Raw genomic sequence first — 16530 nt, 5'->3', positions numbered from 1 at the left:
GCTGGACAAGCACCCGAGGAGCAGCACTTCACACACAGCCCATCCGGGGAAACAGGGGTCCCCTCCCTCAAAGGAGGCTCCAAAAGGAACGCCCGCGGCAGCCCCGCCCGCCACGCTGCCGACGCACCGCACCGCTCCGATCAGTGCCACGCCGGGGATGACTCCGTACGGCGCAACAGGATGCGTGACTTATCATTAATAATGATATTATTTTGCTGCTAATTAGTTGCTACTATTCAGCCTGCAGCCTGAGCATTAGCCTTCTCCCCGGCTAGCGGCTTTCCTGGGAGACTCTGGGCTCCCCCACGTACAGGGCCAGGACAAAAGGAGAAGGCTAACCCAGAATTTGTCACTGCGCAGCAACGTGAACCCGGCCCTTTCCCGTCCCCGGTGCGAGTGCAGACGCTGTGCTGAGAGCTCTGCCGCTGCCGCTGACCCAGGGCGCTGGGATAGCGCATCTCGCAGCCCGGTAGAAAGGCGCTGGCACATCACACCTCTCCTTAAACCACGCCAACGGCTCCCGGCACCGGCGCAGCGTGTTCCCCGAGGAGACGGGGGGACCGTTGGGTGGCTGACAGCTCTCGCCAAGCTCCCGGAGACCCCCTCAAGGACCAACGTCCACACACAGCCTTGGTGCTTCGCGTTGGGCATCTGCGAAGACAGGCTGCGTCACCGGAGCGCGGAGAGCCGTCAGCTCTGGGGAGGTTTTCTTGGGGAACTTCGCCATTTCTGGGCATCTTCTGTAGCTCACCCGCAGCAGCCACCGCCACAGCACGGCTCCGCACTTTTTGGGAGAGAAAAGGGGTTTTGGTGCCGAGCCTCAGGCTAATGGATTCACCTGGGGTAACAGTGGTCGAGGTTAATCCGGGAAGCACTCGGTAAATACTGGCTGTGCTGCACGCGTGCCGGGAGCCCGCAGACGCCATAACTACGCTGCGAGGGCTGCCTTCGCTGCCTGACTTTTCCAGCAAAGGCAGCACGTGAAGGGAACAATGTTCCAAGCCTCTGCCGCTGCCCAGCCAGGCAGCTACTTTTACGGGAAAAAGAAGAATATAAAAAGCAAAACACCACTTTTCTGAGTTTGGCAACGATGCCCACCCTCCCCTGAGCATCCCAAGGCACAAAGCGAAGGTTATTCAAACCCACCCAGCGTGTCCCTCTCTGCCGTGCCCAGCGCAGCGTCGGGCGCCTTAAAAGACTTTTTGTCCCCATCTGAAACCTCCCCCCAGGGTCCCCAGACCCCCCTGGCTCACAGCAACATCCCACAGCCTCCAGGCAAAACCTTTCCTTCCCCTGGTAGAAAACACCCCGAGGCACAGCCCAGGTATCACCCACGTGCAGATTTTCTACTTCTCCAAGTGAAACCAGGAGACGGATCTTGGCTCCTGCTGGTTGTGATCTGCAATGTTTATTTGACCCCCCAAAAAAGGCATTTTCATGCAGAATCTTTTGGTTCGTAAAAGAAGTTGTTTCCCAGCAGCCACCTGACAACCCTCCCCCCTAAACCAAGAAATAAAGTGACCCAGGAGTTAGCAAAATAAAATGAACCGTCCAACTCCGACAAAGAAAAGTGGTTCCTATCATTCGGTACAATATGGAAAAATTTGGCAAATAGAGCTGATGTGCAGTTCCCGTCTCTCAAGTGCTACGGAGCTGGCTCCAGTCTCCAGCCCTCCGGCTGTCTGTCTGGGGGACAGACGCACGTCCTTGTGCTGCAGGACCTGGGGATTCTCCAGGGGATCCAAGCCAGGTGGGCGAGAGCTGCCGCATCAGTATTTTTAACTGGGCGATATAAATATAAAACATCTATACAAACGGGTTCTTTGTACAGAAAATATCATCTCACAAGGCACTGGGGTGACGACTGCTGCCGCTGAGCATCAGAGTGGGAGGAAGGAGGAGAAGAAGGGACCGGAGAAGTCCTGGTGCTGCCATCCAAGAGGGATTTCACCCCACCGCTGCCCCCAAACACCCCGGGAGCTGTTTTTCCCAGCCGGATGGTGCTTTTCCTTGGTGGGGGTGGTGTGACCCCGCGGGGGCTCTGGTCTCCTTGGGATGGCCTGGGGCTGGGGTTGGCCTGGAGGGAGGTGCATAGATCGGCCGGGGGCTGGGGCTGCTCTGCCCGACGCTCCGCTCCCTCTTCAGGCCAGCAGCCCCAGCCGGGTCACCTTGGCCGAGAGGAAGGAGTGGATGATGAAGACGATGGTTTTGGGGCAGGAGTGAAGGTCCAATTGCTGCAAGAAAGGAACGGCGGGATGTTTGCAACGGGGAGGGCTGTTCCTGGAGCAGCCAGCTTTCTGCTTGCGGCGGGGAGGGCAGGAACCACCCAGAGCCCCCCAGACCCCACCACAGCCTTACTGGGGCCCTGGGAAGGGCTGTGCACCGCGGGGGCTGCGTGCGGCCAGGGGTGGGTGAGCGCGCCGCGCCTCACCCCCGCGTGCCAGGCAGGATGGGTGACGTGCGCGGGGCGGGTGCTGTGCGCAGGGCGGGTGCTCTGCTCCCCCTCTCCCCCCGGGGCCGGTGGCAGCACGGGTGGGGAGCGGCGAGGGTAAAGCCAACTCACGATCTCTCCCTCTGGGCCACCGAAGTCCAGGTAGAGCATCTTGGTGCCGTCATCGGAGGACATCTGCAGCTTCTCGAAGGGCTGCTGGAGCAGGATGGTCTTGCTGAGCCCGGGCTCGGTGGTGGAGATGGTGAAGCCCTTGTCGATGTGGACGGACAGGGTGCAGTCCTGCCCCTTCCACGTGCAGGCTGGGGACGGGGACAGGGGTGAGACGGCGGCCGCCCGCCCCGCCGCCCGGGCCCCCCCGGCTCCCCGCTGACCTGCCGAGACCTCCTGGACCAGCTCGGCGGCCCCGTGGGTGCCGTCCACCAGCAGGCGGGTCCACAGCGCCAGGTCGCGGGGGCTCTCCAGGCTGAAGAGGTGGGTCTGCACGCCCAGCCGGGTGCCGGTGCGCAGCGCGAACGACAGCTCCGCCTCGTACAGCGCCGAGCCCTTGGCCGGCCCCGAGTGCACCAGCCTGCGGCACCGCCGCGCCTCAGCACCGCGCCGCACCGCTCCGCGCCCCAGCACCGCCCCGCGCCCCGCTCCGCGCCTCAGCACCGCCCCGCTCCGCGCCTCAGCACCGCACCCCGCTCCGCACCTCAGCACCGCCCCGCTCCGCGCCTCAGCACCGCTCCGCTCCGCACCCCGCTCCGCACCGCCCCGCGTCTCAGCACCGCCCCGCTCCGCGGTGGTGGCTGCGCGGCGGGGCCGGCAGGGGGCGCTGCAGCCCCGCGGATGCGCCCCCGCGCACAGCCCGCCCCTGCCGCGGCCGGACCCGCCGGAGAGGGGTCCCGACCCCCGGCCCTGACAGCCTGACACCGCCCCCGGACACTGCCACCGCCCCGGGACACCGCCACCAGCCCCCCCGTCTGCCACCACCCCCAGGGCTCTGCTATTATCCCCACTGCTCTGCCATCATCTCAGGGCCCTGCCACCACCCAGGGACTCTGCCATCATCCCTGGGGCTCTGCCCTGACCCCTGGACGCTGCCACCACCCCCAGACACTGCCATCATCCCCAGGCCTCTGTCCTGACCCCCAGCCCCCACCACCACCCTGGGGCTCTGCCCTGACCCCCAGTCCCTGCCACCACCCCTGGACACTGCCACCACCCTTGTCCCCCACGCAGGGCAGGAGGGCGCTGGGCCGGTGGCCCCTACCTGGTGGCAATGAGGGGGTAGCTGTGCGCGGGCTTGCCCAGGGCGTCGCGGCTCTGCGGCAGGCTGCCGTACAGCAGCAGCTCCTTCTCGGTGAGGACGGCCAAGAGGTTCCTGGTGCCGGCGCTGGGGAGCTGCAAGGGGAGGGGGTCAGGGCCACCAGCAGCACGGTGGTGAGGGGCAGCAGGGGACATGGGGGTACCTGCTCAGTCAGCCAGCCCACGTGCTTGATGTCCCGTCCGGCCACCGTGCCGGCACCCGCCAGCTGGGCTCGCAGCTCCTCCTTCACCCGCGGCAGCAGCGCGCCCGCGTTGGCCTGGATGGCGCTGAGCCACGACTGCGCCGTGGCCTCATCCTTCGCCCGCAGGAAGAGGGCAACGCGCCCGTCCGCCGAGCACACCTCCAGGTACCTGCAGGGACACGGTCCCGCTGGGTCCCTGCCAGCCCTCAACGCCCCAGGGCACCGCGGTGGCATCGCCAGCCCCCGGCACCGTGCCCTGACCTGTGCTCCGGGTCGGCGGGGAGGCACTTGCGGGACACGTAGCACATCTTCAGAGGCACAGTCCTGCCCTCCCGGAGCTCCCGAGGGGGTAGGAGGGGGGACGACCGCTTCTGCAGGGTAGCGGGAGAGGGGTCCCAGCTGACCGTTGCCCCCGCGGAGGAGTTCTTGAAGTAGGGGGAGATCTCCTTCATGTACTTCACTGGAAGAGAGGCAGCACCCAGCTGAGAGCACAGCAGGGGCCATGGCAGCCTCATCCTGCCCACCAGCACCCACCTGCCCCCCGAAACCCCTTGCACCCTCCCCGCACTGGAGCCGGTACCTCCTTTGCTACCTCCCCGGAGCCGTCACCCATGAGTGCTGCAGCAGGTCCTCTGCCCAGCATCCCTGTGGGCGCAGGGAGGGGATGGCACCCGTGGGCAAGGTCGTACCAGAGGGTGACATGAGACCTAGGATCCTCCCAGTGCCCCTGCCCCACCACCCCAGCCAGGGGACCCCCCTGGGAGAGATAAAAATGGCCTTTTCTCCCTTTTTTCTTTCCTTTAACTCGGATCAGTTCACAGATCCAGCTCTGATCGGGTCCCCAGGGCGGCACATGGAGGCAAGGGGCGGGGAATGGGCAAGAGTCCCAGGCCAAAATTACACAGTCCAAACTGTGCTGGTACAGCCGGTCCCACTGCCAACCGGGAACAACAGCTCTCAAATACCATGGCTTCGCCCCAGGAAAAGCCTCAAACTGCGTGCTCGCAGCTCGCATAGCCCTGCCCCGTGAGTTATAAACCAGGGACAAGTACCAGCTTTCAGTCCCCAGCGAGGCTGGCTCCGGAGCCAGAGCCCTCAGAGCTGTGCCGGGACGACAGCGGGCTCCCGAGGTTCAGGGGAAGGGGGAGATGAAAGTCACCACGAATTGACGGGGCCCCGTAGCTGCATCCTGAAAATTAGGTCGGCAGCACCAGCCAAAAAGCTTTGACTGAGCAGGGGAGGATGCCCCGCACGCCGCAGCCCAGTGGGACCAGTGGTGGCCCTACCCTGGGAACAGCGTGGGACCAGCTGGTGGCTCCGGGGAAGGGCTTCCCTTTGGCGGCCCTTGGGGAAAGGACCATGGGACAGACACATGCCTGCTGCCACATCCCCAGCCATCACTGCTGGTTTCACTCCAGGTCCAAGTCAGCGGCGTGGGTGGCAGGAGGGGGACACGAGCTTGGCTTTGCAGCCAACTCTTGTAGGTGGCTGGTCGGTGGACCAGCTCCATCGCTGCAGCAAAGCTGCGGCAGCCTGATTTTGTGCCAGAAAAAAGCCTTTTTCCCACCAAGAGAGAGTCTGCAGGCAGAGCTTACCGTCCCCATCTGCCCACCACCACCCATCTTCCCCTTCGTTCCTATCCCAGCGAGCTCCCCAAAACCCCGGAATCCTGAGATCCCGCAGACGAGCAGCGGCGGGGCATGGCGGGGAGGCAGAGCCCCGCGGGGTGCCCCGCTCTGCCCAGCCCCAGCAGGACACAGCTATAAATGGCTGCGATGCCGCTGCGGCACGTGGGTCGGGTTACCCCGCACAGCGGCTGGGGCCAAGGAGGTGGCGTGGGGCCACCAGCCTCGTGCCCTGCACCTCCCGTTATAAATAGCCACCGCGTTCCCGCAGGCATTTGAGCCAGGCTGGATTTTACCCCAAGTCATTAATCTTGGCAGCGGGGACCGGCCATTATCCCGGTGCCTGGGAACTAACTGGAGTTCAGAAAGATATCATTCCGCCGCTGAAACCCAAGCAGCGTCCCCGCGCCAGCCCGTGGCTCCCCGGGCACGCGGAGGACGTCACCGGCATTAGCTGTGCGATGGTGGGGTCACGTCCCGACAGAGCAGAGGAGGAGAGGAGCAGTGCCCGGCCCAGGACAGGGCACAGAGAACTCGGCAATGGCCAGCGCGTGTGCCTCTCTGGCACGTGGCTTTAAGGAGGATTTAAGGCTGGTGACGAAGCACCGATGGGTTCCCGCAGCACGGGGGGATGCTGAGCCGGCGCAGGCAGCCAGGATGCGACGGGGGCCGCAGTACTCCCCGGGGAGCTGCGCGCCCAGGGCCGGGCACTGTCCCATGGGAGCTGCTGTCTCCTCTGACGACAGCAGCAGGCTGCATTTCAGACACACGACACGGCCAGGGGACGCAGCGTGACAGTGCCATCCCCAGCCCGCTCTGCAGCGGCAGCCACTGCACGCCTGCCCGTCCCTGCAAAGCAAAAACGAAGCCGTGGAGTTTTCCCAGCACAGGCTTTTTATAGTGGATTGACTTACACTTCTGCCAGTCCCTTCATTGCAGTGGAATCACCTGGTATTGAATGGACTAATTAATTACACCCACCTCATTAAAGCAAACGACTCGGACCATATTATTCATCATCTCTGCTACTGGTAACTCTAATTCTTGTGCTGGTGTTTTGGTTTTTTTAATTAACACCTTGCAGCGCTGGGGCTCCCAGGCTGGCTGCCTGGGAGCCAGCATCCCTCCAAAAATCACTCGGCAGAAATACTCCACCTCCAGCCGGCAAAGAGCCCTCTCGGTGGCTGCTGGGCAAATCCACGTGGTCCCCAAAGCCACGCGGGCTCTCTGCTCCCCCAGGAGACGGCCTGTCCCACCGAGCTTCTCTGGCACACAGGAGAGGGGACAAATAGGACCTCTAGCCGCTCAGGGTTTTGCACTGAATAACACTGTATTTTAGGTTTTGAGGGAACAGCGAAAGTCTCTGGGGAGGCCACGTGTGAGCAGCTGCTTGTGGCATCGCCGGAGCATCGCATGCACCCCGAACCCTGCAGTGAGCTGCATCGGGGACATGTTTAACTGAAGGCCCTAGGTCTGCCCTGCTCTTCTGTCTCTGTTGCAGTTGGTTTTTTTCTCCTCAGCACTCCAGGAAGGGGCAAAACCATCAAAATCCCTTGGTTTTACTTCTTGGGTAACAGATCCTCCCCCTCCACAAGCCCATCCCTCCCAAGGATGGGGAACAAGCCCGAACCAAGCATTGCTGCGCCCTCAGTCCTGAGTCACCACGACCTGCCCCACGCACACGCTCGTGGCTCAGCACCGCCCGAAGCCAAGCTCCTGACCCCAGAGGGCTTTGCCAAGGAGCCACAAACCTTCCTCCAGCCGGGAAAGCGGCCCCAGCCACACGGACACCAGCAGCGGGCTCGAGAGCATCCACCTGCTGCTCGGGCCACCAGCCGGGTGCTGGCACGCTCTGCTTCAGCCCAGAGATCACGGCACGAATTCACGGCGGAGAGGTTTAAGCCTGCGCTGCCAGTCAGGGGTTGGATGGGTCCCACTGTTCCCCTCGCCCCGAGAGCTTTCCAGCAGCATCTGTACGGTGCTGTGAGTCAAAAAGGTCCAACCGTATGGGTGGCCATCACATCAGGAAGGCTTCCGAGAGGTGCTGGAGATCCAGCGCTAAGGAGACGCTAAGCCCATCTCCAGCTGGTCCCTCTCTGCCTCAGGACGAACGATGCAAAATTAACACATGAAATCAGGGGGGTCAGCAAACACACATCCCAAAGAGACGCTCTGAAAGGACCTGTAAACTTCAAGTGACGCTGTGATGTGCTTCCAAAACGCTCAACACAGGCGCTGCCACAGCCACCCTGTCCTGCATCCCACCCAGGGACCGTCCCCTGCCCCCGGCTCCGAGCACGAACAAGGCAGCAGCTGCTGGTCCCAGCTGCCTCAACTCCAACCCTTCTACCCCAGGGAGGAAGACGCCATGGGATGCTGCAGGGCGGGGGTGCCACCACTGTCCCTCCTGCCCCAGGACCCTGTCCCAGCCCTCAGCGCCAAATGCCATGCGCCAGCTCTGTCCTAAATATTCACCTGTGCTGCATGGCCAGGGAGGTCATGGGACAACTCTCCATGTTTCCATGGGAGGAGAAACATCCTCAGAGAACTCCCAAGGGAAGTAAAGCTTCAGGGCAGCGAGGTGCGGAGGAGGCAGGAGGACGGGGACCCTCACTGCCTCTCTGCATCATCCTAGGGCAGGTCCAAAGCCTCTGTTCCTGCTTTGGTTCGTCACAACGTTTAAACCATGAGAGCGCACACAGCGTTGCCGAGGGCAAAGCCCAGGTGCTCAGACCCCGAGGACCGTCACATCTGCCAGAAGACATTCACTTCAGTGTCCCACGAAGGGCTGGAGACCACCTCGGGGCTTTCTCTCCGGAAGCCCTCCTGAGCCCCGAGGGGTGGCAGCGACAGGGAACCGCACAAATCCTGGCTGCCACCGCCCGCCTCCCCTCGAAACCCCCTTCCACTCTGCGTCGTGTGTTACTTACCCCAGGGTCACCTAAATTTTGTGGGTATTTCACATTTCACACCATGCACATCTCCACCCTCTGCGACTTCTGGGCTTCCCACGGTTAGGGCAATCAGCCCGCTGGAGCCGGGCATCCCCGGCGCTACGCTCTGCCGGCACCACTTAGCTTTTCTCAATTCCAAGCTTCCAAGTTATTACTTGGCCGAGCGAGTCCTGGAGAGCTGCAACAGCCCCAGGAGCTCCCCTGCAGCCACAAGCCCCGGGCTGCCATGGAGGCGAGATGCCTGCGGCCGCCCCAGCTCCTCCTCCCCACTGCTCCCAGTTCTCCCTGTGACAGTACGGCACAGGGACCTCCCGGGAAAACCACTCCTGGCACCGAAGCCCTTCCCAGGGCAGCTGGAAGGACGTTTATCAGCCTTTCCGCTGCCGTGGAGGGTCTCTGGATACCAAGCAAAAAAACCCGGGGAAAAATAAGGTAAGGGAGAGCAACTCTCCCCAAAATGACAATGTAATATAAATACAGTCAAACTCCTCCCGCAGATATCAAGAGAGTAGTTTGGCACATCCAAAAAAAAAAAATCTTGGCAGGACACGCCGAGAGGTATCTGTGTGTCCTCATGCCCAGCCAGCAACGACACCCAGGAGCCAGAAGCCAAGCTGAGCAGCCCAGGCTGAGGTCTGGCACGTGGAGCCACTGCTGATATTTGGATTAAAACGTCACCTCCCAGCTCTGCCATTTTGGAGACTCACCCCAACTCACCGTCCCGACCCGCAGACGCAGTAACCGTAAGGGAAGTCAGAGCCGCCCCTGGCAGCGCACGGGGACCAGAAAGGGCCTGCCTGATGTTAAGGCCATCGTGTCGCTTTTCACCAAGCCCTGGAGCGAGCCCAAGCAGGAGAAGGGAGCAGGGAAGCCGCCCCTTTGCCACCCTTCAGGCACTTTATGGCCACCCTCTGCCCCCCAGCCCTGCCACCCCTCTCCAGGGCAGGGCGCTCAGCCGGCCGGCTCCTGGAGAGCCATCAGGGTGGCAGGTATGAGGCAGGGGACACCCCGTCCCCAGGCAGGGCCATCACCTCCGCAGGGCAGCGACAGCCCGACCGGGACCGTGCCGCGGTGCCAGCCCCACCATCCTCCACGGGCAGGGCTGTACCGCGCCAGCAAGCCAAAACAGGGAGAGATGGAGTGCACCATGTGTGTACCCGATGTCCGCAATCGGAGGAGAAGCAGAGACCCCTGCCCCGCTCCGGCTGTTGCCTGCAACACCCCCGAGCAACACCGTGCCGCGGGAGCCCGACAGCATCAGCTACAAACTAATCACAAAGCCTCCAGCACGTCGTGGTGGGAGCCAGCCCAGCCCTGCTCTCCTCTCAAGGGTACCTGCTGGGAGTTCTAATTAATTAAGAAGCCCAGCGGGTCGTACCTGAGCTCAGCGAGCTACAGCAACGGCCCTGCCTGCAGCTGCCTCCTGGGAGGGCAACCCGGCAGCACCCGGCTCCCCAGGGGGATGGAGGAGGAGAAGGAGGAGGTGGTCCAGGGAGAGCTGTTGTTCTCTACAGAAAGGGCAGCTCATCCCCACCTCCCGCAGGACCTCTAGCAGAAAGGAAACCCACGCCAAAGTAAAGGATGAAAAGAAAATAGCAGAGAGAGGGTGGTCCGAGAACAGCGGCTACGGGGAGGAATTTTGCAGACTCCCAGAGAAAGAGGCTCTTGTATTTCTCTTTGGTCAAAAAAAAAAAACCCAACCCCACCACCAACCCTATCTGCTCCCAGCAGCTGTGCAGAGCAGCACATTCCTCCGGCTGAACCGTGGTCCTGCGGCTCCCAGGAGAGGAGGAACCCACAGCAGAAAGGGCTGAGCGAAGCTAAAAATGAAAATCTGGAGCTGAGACAATCTGGGGAAGGCGCAGGAAAGCAAGAGCCACGGCGGTCGCTGGCAGCAGAAGACACAGAGCTCTTCTTTGTCCAGGCAGAGCCCAGAGCGCTGCTCCTAAAGAAAACCTCCCTTTGGGATCTGCAGCGCTACAGCCGCACCGGGAAGGGTCTCCGGTGCCGAGACGCTCCCGGTTAGCTGGGGTGGCCCAGGGGGCTGGTCAGCGGTGAGGGGAGGGGAAGAGTCCCGTCCCGGGGGACAGACCCTGGGTGCTCACCCCTGCCTGGCCGAGCTGGCAGAGGGTGGGCAAGCGTGAACAGACGTGATGTGAAACGTAACGGGAGGAAAAGTGGGGTCCCTCCTCCCACAGTCCCAACCCACCAGCCCTCACCCACTCCCCAAGCAGGGTTCGGGGGGCTCCCATGGCCTGCCAGCCCCCACGGGGCTGGGAGACACCAGGGACCGGCCACCCAGTACCAAGAGGGAGCCCATTCCCAGGGGACCGGCTTCAGTCTCCCCTGGGACGGCGAGGGCTGCGATCCCTGGGATGTTCGTAGCCTCAGCTGCCAGATCTGGGGGTCTGCGGTTGGGGTTCAGCTGCTGGACACCCCCCCGGGGGCAGCTCCTGCGGCTGTGCTCCGGAGCTGGCCCTGCCTGCACCCGGCACCCTGCTCCTCCTGCCTGCCCAAAATCCACCCCAGCAAACCAAAAGGTGCCCAGCAAGGAGCGGGGTGCCAGTGTACCCCCTCCCGGCTGGCGTAAGCCTGCAGAGCTGCACAGCCCCGCTCCAGCCGAGGATGTGGGTTCAAATGAAATTCACAGGAAAAGCAGGAATTTTTCCGTGGCCCCAGGAACGGCAGACCTCAGGGTGACACCGTACGATAGAAGAGTCGCAAACCCCACAAACCCACCCCACGCCTCCCATCGCTGCCTGCCCGCCGTCCTGCAGCGGGGAGATGGAGCCGCTGGGCATCGAGCAGTGGCACACGTTTCTCCCTCTCTGGAGGGAGATCCCAGCAGTTACCTCTCCGGATGAGCTGATAAACCAGTCTGCACATACTGTTTTCCATTTGAAAGAGTATGCAAATGCGTATGCAGATGATGTGCCACCCCCATGCTCCCAGCACATCCCCAGGAAAAATGGGGATCAGCCCCCCAGAAGCAGGAGGACCCTCGTCCCCCCTCACATCCTCATCTCCTACCTTCCAAGACCACCTCCTTGCCTGTCTTCTTCAACGCCTGCACCGCCTCGTCGTGCGTCGCCTCGGACAGGTCAGTCCCATTGACGGAGAGGATGGCGTCCCCCACGTACAGCGCCTCGGTCTGATCCGCCGCCAGCCCCTTAAATATCTTGGAGATCAAGATGGGCATTTTATTCTCTCGGCCACCTTGAAACAGAAGAGGAACGAAGCGGTTGTAGCTGTTGGAGCACATGGAGGAGCCACCCGCCATGTGCTCAGGTACCCGCCGGCCCCAGCGAGGCTGAGCCCTTCTCCCCAGGCTCAGCCACGCCGTGCCGGGATATCCTGCTGCCCCATTTCCTCGGATGCCCCTGGCACACTCGTAACAACCACAGTAGCCAAAATACCACAAGGCTTTACAGCAGACGAAGATGATTGCTCCAAAACCACTCCGAACGGTCGCAGATTTCCTCGCAGAGCAAACACGTACCCTGGCCATCTCCCCATCAGTTTTGGCAGGAAAGCACGTCTTTATTTGCATTATTAATCGTGTGTGCTGAGCGACCGTCCCTGCTCTGAGGACTTAATGATCTCAATAGATGAGACAACTGAATGTTTTTGAAGAGGCAAAAGAGCCAGAGAGAAGTGAACCAATCTGGCTGTTTGCTCCTCTCCACACAGTAGCCCTATTTACCTGCTGCTCCCCATTCTCCAGCCTAAAAGGATGCTATTCAAACCTCCCGGCAGCTCAAGGAGATCAATTTGCACGTTAACTTTTGAACCCGCAGGGAGATCCCAGCAGCGTCGCTGCCTGCATGCCAGGGAGCCGCGGTGCAGCAGCTACTGCCGAGCCCCAGCCCGGGGAAGGAGCAGCCGGGGACCGGCAGCCCCCGACGTGCCCTGCACCCCAGGACGGCCTGTCCCGAGGAGCCTCCATGAGATGATCTCTCGTCCCGGAGGGAGATGTTGAGCCCGGCCTGTTGTCACCACCCGCCCCGGGGCTGCTCCCAGCCAGTGCCACAGGCATTTCCTCGCTCAGACGCCTGCCAAGCCCCTTGGAGGGCTCCGGTTATCAGCTGTCAGAGGCCCCCGCGGGGGCTGCTCCGAGCTGCCGAGCCCGTCCTTACAGCAGCGGCCCCTCGCCCGGGCTGCCTGCACCGAGAGCCCCTGCCAGGGCCAGGAGCCTCCGCCAGCTCGGCTCCCCGCTGTCCTGCCAGCCGGGGCAAGGCCAGCCCAGCAGCTACGGCGCCCGTCCCCTCGCCACGTCCCAAGGCAGGACACCTCACCCGCACCCCGGTTTGCGGTGAAGCGTCCCCGGGTGAAACGCGGCTGGCACACGTTTTAACGGTGAAGCGTCAGCAGCCCGGGTGAGGAGGAGCGATGCCGTCCCCCAGCAGCGGCGGTGGCACCGGCAGGGCTGCCCCACCGCCCATAACAGCTTCTGGCTCCCTGTTTGGATGGCGGCTACTTGGTTTCCCCATACATCACTGCAAAAATAAAGTTTTAACTGAACCAAGTGACGTTCCTCCTTTCCTGGGAGAGCCACAGAGCTAGCAATAACTTGGCAGCCAAGGGGTTATTACGAAGGGGGCTTTATGCTTCCCCAAAGGAAGGGACGGCAGGCTCGGGCACCCAGCAGACACAGCCAGCGGCACCATTTCGACCCAGTCCCAGCACCCGGACATCCACATCGCAAAACCTCCCCACTTCCAGAGGGAGCCAGAGGCTGCGGCCGCGTCCCCTCCAAGCTGGGAGGAGAAGCCACGTCAGGAGGCGAGAGCCACCCTGCCGCTGCCCGCCGGGCTGCCGGGCCGCGGCCGGCCCTGCCCGCACACGGAGTTACGAACCCTCTCGCCCACGCACCGCGACGGCCCTTTGCCTGCCTGTTTGCTGCCTGTGTCGTTCTCCTTTCACCGAGTTTCCAACACGCTCGGAGCCGCGTGAAAAGCAAAGGCAGGCAGAAACGCCATCCCTGCCCCAAGAAGTTTCCAGCCTGAAGTTCAGGCGAGTCACCGAGGAGCGGGGCAGCTCGGGAGGGAAAACAGGGATTATAACACAGAGTCTTCCCGCTGCTCAGCTCTCCAGGAGCGGGCATCTCCAAGCTTGAGAGCGTTGGTGTAACGCCCCAGCTCTCCATGCCTGGAGATCTCCGAGGGCTTTACAATCGCTTCCTTCGTTTTGCCGACAGTGTAAAAGGGGCACTTCTCAGCGGAGGGGCACGGAGAGGACAAGGACACGGCCGGCAGAGCCCTCCCTTTGGCTGCAAAAGGGCAGCTTTTGTGTAAGCGGGTACCCTGCGCGTCCCACCTGCCTCGTGAGACAGCACCCCACCCCTGCGTGCAAAGGGGCAGCGGGAGCCCCCTCCAGCTCCCCTCCAGCCCCCCAACGCCGGGGACCCCCGCTGCGGCTGGGGCACGGCAGGCAGGGGCTGGCCGGTCACTGCTGCACCCCAAAGCGCTGCTCTTTCCCTGCGCTGGGGATGTTTCGCGTCCCGTCACTGCCACGCGTCCCCCTCCTCGTCCTGCCCGAAGGCAGCAAGACCCGTGCAGACCCCGACCCCCGCCCCGGCCCCGCTCCCCCCGCGGGGTTTTATTCCAGGCGTGGGAGCGAGCTGCTGGAAAGGCGGCAGCAACAGGTCCCGGTGCCTCCCCCCGGCCCCGGGACCCCCCCCCCTCGCCCCGGCCCTCACCTTTGATGCTGATGCCGAGCCCCCCCACGTCCTGCTTGACGACGCGCACCGTGCGCCTGATGTTGGCGAGCGCCTCGGGCACGGCGCAGCCCGGCTCGCCGCCGTTCAGCTGCGCCGCCGGTGCCTCGCCGGGGCCGGCAGCGGGGCCGGGGCCGTCGGCCGGGCTCACCCCCAGCACGTCCTCGGCCAGGGTGAGGAGGACGCGGAGCCACTGCCCGCCGGGGCCGCGCAGCTCCAGCAGCCCGGTGCGCGGGGCGCGCCTGCCCGCCGCCATCTTCCGCGCCTGCCGCGCCGCCCCCGCCGCCCCGCTCCGCTCCGCGCCGCTCCGCGCACCGCCCCGCGCACCGCCCCGCCGGGCCCCAGCCGGCCGGGTGCTCCCCGCTCCGCTCACGGAGGGGGTTGGGGGGGGGGACGCGGGCCCCCGGTGCCCCTCGGTGCCCCTCGGTGCTCCCCGCTCCGGCCCGGGATGGGGCACGGGGCGGCACCCGGGTCCCCGCTGCCCCTCGGTGCTTGTCCCGGGTCTGGCCCCGGACACGCGGGGGGTCCCCGTGCGGGGCTGTGTCGCGGGAGGAGCAGCGGGAGCCGGGCAGGGGGCGGCAGGCTCAGCCCCTCGTCGCCCCCCCGGCCACCACAGCCCCCGGCAGCCCCAGCCCCTCCCCTGCAGCCCGCTCCCGGCGTGGGGAGCCCAGCGCGGGCAGGGTCTGGCGGCCCAGCAGGAGCACCGGGCTGCAGGCCCGGGGCGTGAATCTGCAGGGCTGGGCGGGACGCGCGGGGAGCCCGGGGAGCTCCCGCTCCCGCACCCCTGCCCGGCGGGGCCGCCCAGCCAGACCCCGCGGGGCACCTCGGGGCGGGTGCTGCCTTACAGGGGTTTCTATGCCATGCACCCAAAACGCTTTTGGCTCCTTTAGGGGCTGGCAGCAGCACAGGGGCGGGCGGGGGCTCTGCAGGCCCCGCCGGGCAGGGCGGGGGCTGCCGGCGTCCAGCCCCGCAGCAAGCAGCTCCTGGGCAGCCGGCTTCTTTGGGTGACCCCAGGGCAGGCACCTCCTCACGGCCCCGCTGGGTGTTAAACAGCAGCGAGGCAGGGAGGGATGGTGTTTACAGACACTCGGAAGAGTCCGTGTGGCTTTTCCCTTGCTTGTCCTGTTTCTTGAAAACAGGAGCGATATTTTGCTGTCTTTGGCAGACTGGCTTTTTTTTTCTGCAGCCCAGAGGCAGCAATTAGAAATATAAAATACCCCTAGGAGTAGCAAATATTGGCACATCTCCCGTGCCCCTTGCACTCCTAGCACTTTGGGTGGCTCCAGCGGCCTCGGGGATGGGGCTACCGAGGTCCCTGAGCCCCTGCAAAACACAAGGATTTATAAGATTTCAGTAACATTTACCACAGGCTGGGAAGGGGACAGAGCGAGGGGCTCTGGCCGCCCGGGGCAGGGGGGCTGCGGCGTGCGCTGCTCAGCACAGCCCTTCCCCGGCCAGGAGCCGCAGCCAGCCCCAAGCATCAGCCACGCACAGAGGGGAAAAATGCTCCCCGGGCTTCCTCCCACGCAGCAGCAGCTGTGGAATTTCTTGAGGTTGCAGCAGAGGAAACCCTGAAGGTTATTTCTTTACAAAACAGACAGTTCAAATATTCCTGATTTTCTTTTTGCTAAAAAGTCCAGGGTTTGGCTTGAGTGACTCCTTGCCTTTGCGGGACGGTGCTGGTCGCTGTAGTGAGCACTTCTACACCTCCCCGTCACCCACCCAAAGGTATTTCCCTATGATCCCGTCCCCTGCACACCCCATGGGGCTGTCTGGGCCCCGCGCCGGCTGCCCGTGCCGCTCAGTTCGTGTACAGCAGAGAGCAATTTTGTCCTTTCATCCTCAAATGGAGACAGGGCTCATTTTCCCTGGCCACCCACTCTGGGAACACTCACTTTATTTGCCAGCCAGGCAGCTGAAATCAGCAATTTGTCCGGGTTTTTTTCCTTCCCAGCACTGCTTTTGATATTTCCAGCCTTTAAGGCCATGTTCCTGTCTAAAGTGGCAGTGGGAACTCTAAATAGTGCTTTTAGTGCAGCAGAATGGCACCATTTGGGTTGTCTTCTTTCGTTTCTCAGCTCTGTGCCCAGCAGCATGGATGCTGAGAAGCGCAGCCTGGATGCAGGGAAGCCATCCGGACGGTGTCCATGCCAGGCAGAGGGAGGACCCCTGCCTTTCCCTGTCCTGCTGCTGGGATGGAGAAAACACCGCGGTCCCCGGAGCCAGGGCACAGTATGCCGAGTTCACCTCCCTCGGAGAAACAGACACGCAGGCGCCCGCGCAGCCCCTGTGC

The 16530-nt window shown here is 63.3% G+C and overlaps 1 protein-coding gene across 2 annotated transcripts; it reads right to left on the bottom strand.

Annotated features, from left to right (window-relative positions):
* Positions 1-1389: 1389 nt before the first annotated feature.
* On the bottom strand, positions 1390-14817 carry SNTA1 (syntrophin alpha 1). Of its 2 annotated transcripts, none has more exons than XM_075517436.1 (8): positions 14220-14817; positions 11552-11737; positions 4204-4402; positions 3904-4111; positions 3705-3835; positions 2824-2915; positions 2564-2751; positions 1390-2234 (listed from the first exon to the last, which is right to left on the bottom strand). In XM_075517436.1, exons 1-8 carry the CDS (start codon positions 14491-14493, stop codon positions 2142-2144), a joined length of 1371 nt encoding a protein of 456 aa, XP_075373551.1. In that variant the 5' UTR covers positions 14494-14817; the 3' UTR covers positions 1390-2141. The 2 variants fall into 2 exon arrangements, with proteins under 2 accessions (XP_075373551.1, XP_075373549.1); XM_075517434.1 differs by having other exon boundaries at positions 2824-3020; positions 14220-14815.
* Between the last annotated feature and the right edge of the window lie 1713 nt (positions 14818-16530).

Source organism: Mycteria americana, chromosome 14 (genome assembly GCF_035582795.1).
Source record: "Mycteria americana isolate JAX WOST 10 ecotype Jacksonville Zoo and Gardens chromosome 14, USCA_MyAme_1.0, whole genome shotgun sequence".
NCBI classification, from domain to species: domain Eukaryota; kingdom Metazoa; phylum Chordata; class Aves; order Ciconiiformes; family Ciconiidae; genus Mycteria; species Mycteria americana.
Note: the sequence above shows the minus strand (reverse complement) of the source record. Positions and strands in the feature narration are given on the sequence as shown.

What these genes read in the sequence shown, in the direction of transcription:
- SNTA1 (XM_075517434.1), bottom strand. Translation starts at nt 14,493, where the DNA reads ATGGCGGCGGGCAGGCGCGCCCCGCGCACCGGGCTGCTGGAGCTGCGC. An exon ending in GCTCGGCATCAGCATCAAAG is followed by an intron (nt 11,738 to 14,219) that starts GTGAGGGCCGGG and finishes TTCTGTTTCAAG; the next exon opens with GTGGCCGAGAGAATAAAATG. An exon ending in GGTCCAGGAGGTCTCGGCAG is followed by an intron (nt 2,752 to 2,823) that starts GTCAGCGGGGAG and finishes CCCCGTCCCCAG; the next exon opens with CCTGCACGTGGAAGGGGCAG.